Genomic DNA, 12613 nt, shown 5'->3' with positions numbered 1-12613 from the left:
AAGGTGGATGTGGCAACAATTCATACCCCAGTTCATGAAGTTTTGCCATGGCAATAACACTTGTGTGCGGCGGAGCGTTGTCCTGATGAAAGATGACCTTTTTCCTTGCCAAACCAGGCCTTGTTTCACGTACCTTTTCCTGTAGTTGGTCTAGGATGTTTGCATAGTATTGCCCCGTAATTGTTTGGCCAGTAGGAAGATAATCTATCAGCAGAATGCCTTTTGCATCCCAGAAAACTGAGGCCATGACCTTTCCGGCCGAACACACTGCCTTTGCTTTCTTTGGTGGTGGTGAATCATGTTTCCACTGCTTTGACTGCTGTTTTGTCTCTGGGGTATAGTATCGTCACCATAAGACCTATCTGTGTCGGTGCAACGTCAAGCAACTAGCAAAAAAAAAAAAAAAAAAAGGGAGGGGGGTAGTGGACCCAAGTTTCATCTGTAGTCACAAACCGGCACAAAAAATCTTGTTGGTTGCACTGCAGATGGGCCAGACTTTGTTCGGACATTTCCAATTTGGTGCATTTATTGTCCAATGTCAAGAGCCGCGGCACCCATCTTGCGGATAATTTTTTCATACCCAATTCTTCAGTTAAAATATAATATACCCGTTCAGAAGACATCTGTACAGCTTCAGCAATCTTCCACACTTTCAGTCAATGATCCTCCAGGACCATTTTATGCACTTTTGTGATAAATTCTGGGGTTGTAACACTTTTTGGCCGTCCACTACGCGGATCATCATCCAAGCTGTACCGACCAAAATTTAAACCCGGTGGTCTACTTGGCAACAGTTAAAATTGAAGCAGCAGAGTCCCCCAGTGTGTTCTGAAAGTCGGCATGAATTTCCTTTGCTTTCATACCTTTCTTTACAAAGTATTTAATCACTGCTCGAATCTGTTTTTTCCATTGTCACAAATCACTACGCGGGAACAACAACAAAGAGTCGTCACTACCACACTCCTGCAGCTAGAGCACTGACACGCCACGTGTTCACTCACAAAAGATGTGTGATTATTGCGTGGGAACCTTGTTGCTCTAGCACTGACATCTAGTGGTGATTCCAAGAACTTTTCAAACCATCCTCGTAGATGGAATTTAAATGTTCATTAAAGATGAAGATATAAATCACAGTTCATGGAAATAGGATAATAGAAATAATGAAACTGAAAACTGTTCACACACTAGGCACAGTTCGTGATGGCTTTCCACTAAATATGGTCGCACTTGACACTTAAATAAATATGCGACTGCTCAAGAGTTTATCCAAAGACACTGCTGTCAGTAACATACTAGTTATTAAACACTTCGAAGAAGAAATAATGCACAGTTCAAAAGGTAGATCAGTTTGAATTGGATAGCATTCACTTCAACTCATAAATTGAGAAAATAAGAAAGTTAGCAAGTACAGTTGTACATTAACACAGTTTGAATTGATTATGGTTCAGAATGAATTACTTGTGTCACAGCACACGAGTATATCTTTTATAATAGGCAATCACTTGCATTTATATTACAGTGGAACCTCGATTCTCCGTTTTTGGAGGGACTGTGAAAAAAAAATCGTACAACACGGGAAAACGGAAAATCCGGGAACGAATCAACCATCAACAATTTGGCTAAATTTCACAAAAATGAAATATGTATTGTTATAATTTTATAAACACTCCTGAACCAAACCAAACTGCAGTCCCAATGGACCCTTCACCTACCAGGTGACCGCTGCTCATTCCGAAAGCCTGCAGATTACGAGGTTACACTTGGTCAGTGTGACGAATCCTCTCCGCTGTTATTCCTGGCTCTGTAGACCGAGGTCCCCATCTCACCATTTGATAGATTCTCAATTAAAGGTAATCGTAGAATGAGTGAACCTGGAATCAGCCCTCATATGCAGGTAAAAATGCATGACCTGGCCGGGAATTGAACCCGTGCCCTCCAGGTGAGAGGCAGACAAGTTAGATCGCAGGGTTGGCTTCAAACATTAATTACCGGTACGCGACTTAAAAATCTCAAAACTTTACATTCAGCTTTACCGGAGAAACTTCGTAAGTTTCCCGTGAAAACTTCTTTTAGTTAACCAACCTTGATCATAATATATAAGTAATAATAATAATAACGTAAATGTTTCCACCTTTTCAATACATTTACGTTATTATTATTATTACTTATATATTATTCTCAGTTCAATACGGACCAAAAACATGAAATTCATAACCATCAACAACCTTGATCAGCCGAACTTCGAAAAATCTAATACCGGTAACACCAAGCCAAACACCAGTCGACCACAGGTAGTTTTTAATTCTCTAATCTAATAAAATAAAGCACATTAAATACAAAAGCGCCCAACATAATTGCGAAATCCCTTTTTTTAATCTTCCATTTTAATTTGGTCACCGGTGGTATACAGTTCGTAGTCAGTTGATGGAAATCGTGTTCCGCGTAAGTTAGGCCTACATCGACTTTTAAAGGTTATGTTGAACTCAAGAATATGGTTTCGAATGTAAATATTGATTCTCGAAAATTCTCGAATGGTTTATATTCAATTCTGCTCGTCACTAATCACAATCAAATTGGAAAGAGAAAAAATGTCATCAAAACTTCAGAAATTACGGTTATTCGTGACCTTGAGCTCAGCTGGAAAACACGCTCGCTCTACAAGTCGATGCGAGTGCGAAATGCTAGAAACTTTTTAAATGTAATGTGCGCAAATAAAACGACTGCGGTTTTTATAACATTTTAACAAAAAAACATGAAATTCCTAGTCTTTTATTAGGACCAAAACAGTAATAGGCCATCCCAAAACCTCACATGGCTTTATGTATGTGAGGTGCAACATCTGTTATGGTCTCGATAACATAATCGTATACGATGATATTAAAATACTAAATTTGTGTTAAGAAGGAGCAGTTGCGATTTCTGCCTGAAAGCCCAGTGACTATATAATGCCCTGAGTGAAGTGCCGGAAACCTGTTCGGCGATACAATTGAAAAAAGTAAAAAATACAAACATCTACCCCTGGACATAATGTAGACGTTTTGCAAGTACGAACATTTGACGAAACTCGTTCCGTCTTCAAGTAGAGCTGTCGAAATGCTCCCCGTCTCCTTCCAATTGTTGTGGCCACTCTCTGCTTTATGATTTCCGAGGATTCTCTAAACAATACCACCCGAATGTGATGCTAAAATAATCCCTTATACAAGTGCACCGCCGATCGCTTTTCCAGTACTGTAGGTACTTCCTCTAATTATCGTAATGACGGGACGTTAACACCATAATTCGTAAGTATGCCGTAGCCGTCCTTTCGTGAGATACAGTTTCTTGAAAAATGCGTGATCGAGGATTTAGCGTTGATGGGACTGAAATTTCTGGACGGTTGATCTGGGAAATCTTTTCTTTGAGGAGCGGATAATACGGGATTTTTACAGTGTGATTTAATTAGGATGCTCGCGGGACCACGTAATTTGAACGGAGAATACGGGAAAATTTAGTTTCTGGGGACGTATAATGGAGGTTCTACTGTAGTGAGAAAGTTTGTGAACACTTTCATGAACACTCCTATTTAATAAAGAAATTATGCTGACTGAGTTTTAAGAGAATATCGCAGTTAATAATACATCGCAGTAATGTGTCACTTAGAAATGAATAATACTTGTTCAGAGACCAAGTTCCACAATGGTAACATGGAAAGGTATGTCACATCTCGAAGTTTCTGTATGCACACAGCTTCTAAGTTCAACTAGACTGTTAGCACCTAAGTCCACTGTAAGACTTGTCTCAATTAGAGTTTCAACATGCACACAGATTCTAAGTTCAACTCGACTGATAGAATCTAAGTCCACTATGAAGACTTTGTATAATTTAAAGAGAGATTTGGTCATCACTTTGACGGACAGTACTGATGCAGCCTGGTGAGCCAGACTGGACTCCCAGCTGTGACTGACTGTTTTGGGTCTAGCAAGCTCGTCTTATATTCGGTTTGGGCTCCTAAGTCATCAGGTAGCATGATATCTTTGAAGTTGAATATCTCGAGAATCCCTTGATGGATTTGCTTGAGATTTATAATTAGAGACGTTTATGTGATTCTCTTAAAAAATGACGTATTTCTCGAGTTGATACGATTATTCTTATAGAAGTTTTGAACCTTTTCAAGTCGAATATTCGAGAAGGTGTGGTGTTCTTTCTGGAACAGTCCAGGCCGGGCTACACATGGCGTGTCTGGCAGGTGGCCTATCTTGCTCCTCCATCCACGTCACTCACACAGCTGTAGCTGTTTCAAGCCAGCTCGCCTCGCCGAGCATAAACAAACCAATCTTGCAGTGAATGTCTTGCATGATAATGAAACATAATTGATCGTAAAAAAATTACTTGTAACCGGTACAATACATAGATACGTACATACACACCCCACGTCATTCCATTTTAAGCACTGGTTCGGCGAATGAGGCTTCTCCACCAGTGTTGGTCTCTGAACTTCTCTCCTTCTTCTATGCTTTTCCAAAGTATGTCCTCGCTGTTCAATGTCAGTCTTCACCATGTCCTTGTAGCTGAGTCTTGGTCGCCCTCTTGGTCTTTTGTCTTTCAGTTTTAGATCATACATTTGTTTTGGTAATCTGTTATCTAATACCAATTTAATGGTCCATTATTAGACATTATAAATTTTCCAGCTAACTCATTCTTGTTTGGCTGTGTTTCGCCCCTATGTGCTAAGTTGGGCTAATCAGTTGGTGCTTAGCACACCCACAAAGGCGCATGGCTAGTGGAGGCCACTGCATAGGCTACTTGAAGCCACCAGCAGTGCCAATGCCCTATGCATCCTCCATGCGTCGCATAGTCCATAGCATCTTAGTTGCTATGATGTTATTCTGTTCTGCAGTCTTACAACTTGAGCATGCTTGCGGATTTCCTCATTACGGACTCTGTCCCTCCGTGTTTTACCGATCATGCTGCCTGGATTCTCCTGACACTTCTCATGGTCCATATTTCATAACCATAGGTCAGGATTGGTATGTCCGGTTATAGTTAACGAGGGTCAAATATGTCGGCCTCGGGTCGGCAGATTTTTGGAATGTAACAGAACTCTTGCAGAACAAAATTCTGGCACCTTCACATCTCCGAAAAACGTAAAAGTAGTTACTGGAACGTAAAGCCTATAATATCATTATTATTCACATACCATCGAACAGAGGCAGGATAAAACCTACTATTGGTTTAGAAATTTGGGGCTCAGCATAAGAACGCAAGTGTAAGCATTTCTTTCACCCAGTGGGGTATTTTTCTCCAAAGCAATGACTAGGGTTTGAAAGTTGAAGACTTATAAATTGCCTAAAAACAGACCTATAAATATTCAATAAAAGGGCATAAAAAATGGTAAAAGGGATGTAAAAATATGATTCAAATTCATTCATAATTTTAGTTTTAAGTACATACTTAATGAAGAAATACAATGTTTGAAAATGCAAAGTTCTGGTGCTATGAATCATACAAAATATGAGTGAAATATTTCTTCTTTCAGATATTTTTAAATTAACATATAGTAATTTAAAAAAGGAATTCCATGTTTGTTAAAAAAGTACTCGCAGAATTTAGAATGTGAAATATTTTTTCTACCTAGAATGAATTCAGTGAACCCGCAATTGACATCCTGGGGAAAGAAACTGAAATTAGTATAACTGAACCATATTTGGGTTAACCACACTAGGGTTACAGAAATTGGAATTTGGAAACTGTACCTCAGTTCGCTTTGCAGTATATCAAAAAAGTCATCTCCAGGTTCTTTGGTGTAAAGGATCGTCGTTTTTCAGACAGCACATTGCGAAACATCAAGAAACGTTTCTTCTCATCAACAGATGTTGAGTTTGTATTTGAATCAAGCTAGATCTTCTTCAAAAATGCATCAGAGTTTTCTCCTTCAAATATTGCACTTGCACGTAATTTGATACCCCTGGGTTTTTCAAGCACTAGTTTCATTATTTCATTTCATTTTCTTTCTTTCCAGATATGGTTGAAATATATGCATTTACTAGAGAAAAGATTACAAAGATTTATAGAGGAAACTTTAATGTGTCCTCCTATTCAATACATAACTCCATCACAGTGCTCACGTGCGAGCTAAATCCTATCTGCCACATAAGTATTAAGCCTCATACACTTAATACGCGGATCCATTGGCATCAACTTACATAGCTACTGTAGGCGTGAAATGTTGCTCAGGCTACAGCATGATACATCTACAGCATCTTCAGATTTTAGTTCATAATTTAGTCAACAGATAATGCTTTAAGACATAGGAAATAATTTGTTTGAGTCAAACACACACCGTGTATGTTTATATGTTGGCGGTAGGAATAACTGTCTCTGTTTTGCTACATAATTCAAAATTAGCAGAGTGATTTTGTTTCTGTTAAGTTTATTTAGTTTTCTGTGCGATTCTGTTAATTTTTCTAAGTTTTATTCATTGTTTTGTAGTGAAGTGTAGTTATTGTCTCACTCCAAGTGTTTATTTATTTTTTGTGCACATTTCCAATGGCTGGGCCAATTTCATCGCTAAATGATACTGAGATATTAGATTATTTAGATGAACTAGGTAGTGATACAGATTTTATTGCCCAAAGTGACTCTGACTATGCAGACATTGATGACATTGCTTCGATAATTAGGCCTACAACTGCTCATGCCATATCTGACAGTGAAGATGATGAAATGAATGATGAATACAGGGAGGTTCTGTCACCTGAACAACCTCTCTCACATCCATTTCAATATCAAGAATTACCTGGACCAAAGCACATGTCACCACCTGATTCCCCTCCAGTAGAATATTGTTACCTGTTTTTCAGAGATTTCATTCTTTCCCTCATGGTCACAGAATCAAACAGTTATGCCCAGCAAATTATTTCTAGTAAGACAAGTGTGCCTACTCTTCTAAAGAACGGGACTAGAATTTCTACTGCAGAAATTAAAGGCTTTCTTGCATGCATCCTCAGCATGGAGATAGTAAAAACAAGCCAACCATTGCATCATATTCAAGTACACTATCTTCTCTGGCGAGCCTATGGTTTGGTAAAATGTTCACTAAGCATAGGTTCTCTCTTTTGTTGCGATTCTTTCATCTGATAAACAATGAGGGATTACCAGGTCCTGGAGAAGTTGGTTTGTGCAAAGTAATAAACCTGAAGAGGATCATTCCAACAGGATTTTCAGGCCAGCATATTAGTGTAGATGAGATTTAAGTAGTTTTAATTCTTTTTCAAAATTTGTTTAAATTTTTGTGAGTGCCATGTGCTATTGAGTGATTTAAAAATTCCGTAGTCATAAGTGTATTAGTATAAAGTTTCTTATTTGAATATAATTTAAATTGTCAGTAACTTACAGGAATTTTTTAAACATTGAGATGTAAAATTATGAAACTAAAATATGGATAATCTTTTATTTACTCACAGTACCTTCAACTGTGTTGTGTCAACTTAGAAATGCATTTTCTTTTTTTTTTAGTGGTAAGTTTACACAGAGCAAGACAATGAGTAATTCAAGTTTTTAAACATTAAAACTGAATTTTTCAATCAATGAAATGTTTAAATTTGATTACTTTTTTGTGAGTGCCATGGGCTATTAAGTGATTTGAGATATCTACTTTCAAAATGTATAATCATAAGTGTATCAGTATTTTTTTATCATTTGAATATAATTTAAATTGTTGTATAGGAATTTTTTTAAACATGTAGATGTAAAATCATGAAAATAAGGATGAGTGTTCTGGGTTGCACTAGTGGAATGAGGCTGAGTGCAAAAGGGTTAAAAATATAAAGCCATGTGTGAAATTGAGTTTCTAACTCAATCTAATGCATAAATAGAGGAAATATGAGAAAATGTCATAAGACCAACCATGTAGACCATTAAAAAAGGCGTCTGATAGCGCAGTCCGTTTGTCAATATTACGTACTGTTTAGCAGCCGTTAATCTCGAAATGAAGGTCTGCAATTACAAATGTGCATATACTATACTTTTGTGTATATATACATTGAATTTGATTTGTAGCGATCTAGAAAGGGTGCCTGCCATCATAATTAAAACTTCCGAAATCAATAGTGACTGTCAGTAGGAGAGGGATCTGCAGTTGTAATCAAAACTCTCCTCATCAACTGTGATTGAGAGTAGGAAAGGAGCCCTGCCATTATATCGGATACTCCCCAACTCCACTGTAACTGGCATTAGTAAATGGGCCATGTGATTGTAATGAAAGATCCCCTTCTCAATTTGACTGACAGTAGGCAAGAGAGCCTGCAGTTATGGTCAAAACTCCCCTACCCAATTGTATCTGTCAGTAGGCAAGTCTGTCTGCCATTATAAGCAAAATTCCCCCAACTAGATTGTGACTGGTGGTAGGCAAAGTGGCTTGCTATTATAATTGAAACTTCCCAACTTGTCTGTGATGCAGTAGGAACGTTTGCCTCTCATTATAATGAAGACGCCCTAATTCTGTTGTAACTGGTATACACAAGGCAGCCAGCTATTATAATGAAAGCACTCCAACTCGATTTTGGCTTTCAGTATGCAAAGAATCCTGCCATTATAATAACTTTCAGAGTGTACCTGACATAATAATCAAAACTCTCCAATTCAATTATGTCTGGCGTTAATAAAAGGGGCCTGTCATTATAATAAAAACTCCCCTGTTAGATTGTGAATGGCAGTAGGCAAGTGAGCCTGGCATTTCAGTAGAAATTCCCGAACTTGATTGTGAATGGCAGTAGGAAACTTGGCCTGCCATTATCATTTAAACTCCCCAACATGCAGCTTTCAGAAAGAGCATATTGGGGCCTCCCCGTGGCCTTTCTCAGATAAGTCTAGGAGACATGCAATTTAATAATACCTTACTCGCTGTGGGCTGTGGGTACAGTAATTTGGGTAGAAATCCATATAAAATGTTGTATACTGTAGTGCAGCAATTACATTTGCTAGTAATGTATAATTAAATGTACGGTACAAAAAAGTGTTGAATAGGTGAACCTTTCCACTTGACAATTGGGTATTTTGTCAATATGGATATTGGAATAAGATGTTATTCATCAGTTGTAGTTCCCAGCTTCATCAGGCAGGCTGGCTTCAATGCTCATTGAGGGGCATTCTTGACCTCATAAGTTACTGTATACATATATGTACAGTGCTTTACTGTTGTTAACCAAATGGCATTTGAATCTTGACAGTCTCACTTAACAGTATAATTTTCTTTCTTTCTTTCCCTGTCTTTTTCATTAGACAGTCCATATCCTATTTTCACGATAAATGTAGATAAATCTCTTGAACTGTGCATGCTTTGTTTTCAAGTGTTTGGTGAAGTTTAATCTCTCTTGATGAAAGATGGGTTTTTAAGTTATTATTTATCAGTATATCAGTTTGTTTTGTAATTCTTCTTTTCAATGGAGCCTTGAAAACCCTACTAGATAGTAATTGTTTGTTTCCTTGCTCAAATAGGTTAAAATCAGAAGAGAAAAGGCAAAAGGAGGAAGAGAGACGTAAGAAAGAAGAAATGCGCTTATTGGAAAAACGTAAGAAAGAAGAGAAGAGGTTAGCCGAAGAGGAGGCTAAAAAAAAAGAAGAAGAAGTGAAGAAGAAGGAAGCTGCAGCCTTTACTAGTTTCTTTGTTCCTGTAAAAGCAGACTCTAAACCTGCAGAGGAGGTTAAGGTTGTAGAACATTTTATGCCTTTTGAGGTGAGTAGAATTATTTCATTCTAAACTTTCAGTTAGTTAAATATTTGTACCGTTTTTGTTTTAATATTATTTTTATTCATTAGGTTAAAGCTGATATGAGGTTAGCTCCTAAAGTCAGAAGCATATTTGACAGCAAACGTCGGGAAGCACTTGAAGAAGCACTGAATCAACAATCGGAAGAAAGGTTGTACTTAGATGAGCTGGCTCAAAAGTCTTACGCTCCTCGCTCGTGTGGTCAGACGTGGCCTCTCTCTGAAATGGCCAATGAAGTTTACATTATCGGTAAGTGTAATGTAGTTTCATTTATAGGTTACAGAAATGAGTGATTCTTTTGATTTAATCCTTTTCTTGGCAGGTGAACAATGAAGCAGTTATTAAAGATGATCATTTTTTCCCTCCAAAATTGCTGAAAATTTTGCATTTTTTTAAATTCGGTAAAACAGTTACTCGTCCTTGTACAAGACGAAATAAAAATAAGCTGGAATTATTGCACAATATGTTTTTTTTTGCCAACTAACAAAAGTAGTAAGAAAAATGGAAGTTAGTTTACATTTTTTTCAGGAATACAAATACATGAATAATGTTCAATAATGCCTTCTACTACCAGGAATGGAGGTTAATATGGAATAAAGATGCATTGACAAAGGATAAAGAAGTAGTAATGTACCGGTACCGTAAGTTTGAATAAATGAATATGTGATGACTTAGTAACTTATCACATAATTTAGTATTGTATAGGTGGATCCTGATACCCCCACTTTGACTATTTGAATGTAAATCTCAATTCAATGTGGACCCTAAAATGAAGTTTTTGAAGTTAAATAATCCCTAGATCTATGTCAAAAATGAGTTAATGTTGGCACAGACTATGGACGAATAAACGTTGCCGATATTCTTTCTACAACAATTTATTTATTTATTTTGTTTTTGCTAGGGGCTTTACGTCGCACCGACACAGATAGGTCTTATGGCGACGATGGGATAGGAAAGGCCTAGGAGTTGGAAGGAAGCGGCCGTGGCCTTAATTAAGGTACAGCCCCAGCATTTGCCTGGTGTGAAAATGGGAAACCACGGAAAACCATCTTCAGGGCTGCCGATAGTGGGATTCGAACCTACTATCTCCCGGATGCAAGCTCACAGCCGCGCGCCTCTACGTGCACGGCCAACTCGCCCGGTAACAATTTATTTACTAAAAGATTGCCTTTCTGATAAAGATCTCCTTGCATAGTGGGAAAAATAACAGCACAGAATATCCAAGACTTGCTCTACTAGTGAAGAAAATATTGTCAAGTTCAGCTGGTAACTTTATTAGTGACAAAAGGAGGTCGCTTAACCAAATTATAGTAAATTACGCTCTTTTGATTCATTCTGTACTAAAACGATCAACACAATAATGGTTAATTTTTGTGACGATGTGGATGACAAGTTAATGTTCCATGTCTACTAACGTGGCAAGTTTATCTCACAGTGTTCATAGTAAGTTTGTAATTATATTACTTCAATGCATATTTCGTTAAAATATTTGCATGGTGTCCGACATTTTACAGTCAGCCTCTTTCCTTTCCTCGTTCATTTAAGTTAGTTCGTTGAAACATCGTTGATACTGTCTGTAAGCACACCAGCCACCTCACGTCAGACTACATGCTGCTAGTCAACCGAGATACGGTCAACCACATGAGACTTGACTTGACTTATTTCCTTTAATTCCATGTGGAACATAGGGCCTCGACGAAATTTCTCCAGCTTGTTCTATCTGCCGCCAATGTTTTCACCTCCCTCCATGTCTTGTTAACTCCAGCAATCTCCTTATCTATGGTACTCTTCCAGGTTATCCTCGGTCTGCCTTGCCTGCGACTGCCTGTGGATTCCAACTCAATGCCTGCCTTCTGATACTCTCTTGTGTGTGTGCCCAATCCATCTCCATTTTCTTCTCATTATCTGTTCCTGTATGGGACTTTGACTTGTGGCCTCCCAAAGGTCTTTGTTTGAGATAGTTTTTGGCCACCATATTCTCATAATGTACCTCAAACACCGATTTATGAAAGTCTGTAATCTTGTGGCAATGTCTTTGGTCACTTTCCAGGTCTCACTTCCATAGGGTAACACAGATTTAACATTTGAGTTATCCTTAGCTTCGTTTTTATACGAATGTGAGGGGATCTCCATATTGGTCCTGTGCAAAAGCTCCTTTGGTTTTATTTATACGACTCACCACATCTCTAAAAGCACCTCCATCCTTGCTCACCATGCTTCCTAAGTAGCAAAATTCCTCTACCCTTTCTATATCCATTCCATCTAGAGTCAAGTTGCAATTGTTACGATGGTTTATGTACATTTATTTAGTCTTTTTGTTATTAATCTTTAAGCCTACTTCTTTAGCTTCTATTTTTAAGTCAAGTATCCAGTATTCGGGAGATAGTAGGTTCGAACCCCACTGTCGGCAGTCCTGAAAATGGTTTTCCGTGGTTTCCCATTTTCACACCAGGCAAATGCTGGGGCTGTACCTTAATTAAGGCCACGGCCGCTCCCTTCCCTTTCCTAGCCCTTTCCCGTCCCATCGTCGCCGTAAGACCTATCTGTGTCGATGCGACGTAAAGCAACTAGCAAAAAAAAATTTAAGTCATTCAGTTTGATTTCCATGTCCCGAAAACATTCTGCAAGAAGACAGAGATCATCCGCATAATGCAGTTATTTAATCCCCACTGAATGCCACGCTTTCTATTCGTTGCCTCTCACAGCATACAATCGAGTGTCATGATAAACAAGATTGGCGACAGTAGATATCCTTGTCTTACTCCAGATTTTACAGCAAAAGGTTCAGACAGCTTCCCTTTATGTTCTACTTGACAAGTACAAGAGACAACTAGAAACAAACTCGCCTTGAGCAGCCTGAGCGATCGG

The 12613-nt window shown here is 38.2% G+C and overlaps 1 protein-coding gene across 1 annotated transcript in view; it reads left to right on the top strand.

The window, feature by feature from the left end:
- The window catches only part of LOC136858449 (chromatin assembly factor 1 subunit A-B), a 123205-nt gene that overhangs the window by 41027 nt on the left and 69565 nt on the right, over window positions 1-12613 (top strand). Inside the window, exons 6-7 of the mRNA XM_067137999.2 lie at window positions 9475-9712; window positions 9796-9994. Coding sequence (XP_066994100.2) covers window positions 9475-9712; window positions 9796-9994 — 437 coding nt within the window. The remainder of the gene's footprint in view (window positions 1-9474; window positions 9713-9795; window positions 9995-12613) is intronic.

The sequence above is a fragment of the Anabrus simplex genome, chromosome 1 (genome assembly GCF_040414725.1).
Source record: "Anabrus simplex isolate iqAnaSimp1 chromosome 1, ASM4041472v1, whole genome shotgun sequence".
In the NCBI taxonomy this organism is placed as follows: Eukaryota; Metazoa; Arthropoda; class Insecta; order Orthoptera; family Tettigoniidae; genus Anabrus; species Anabrus simplex.
This window is presented reverse-complemented; position numbering and strand designations above follow the sequence as displayed.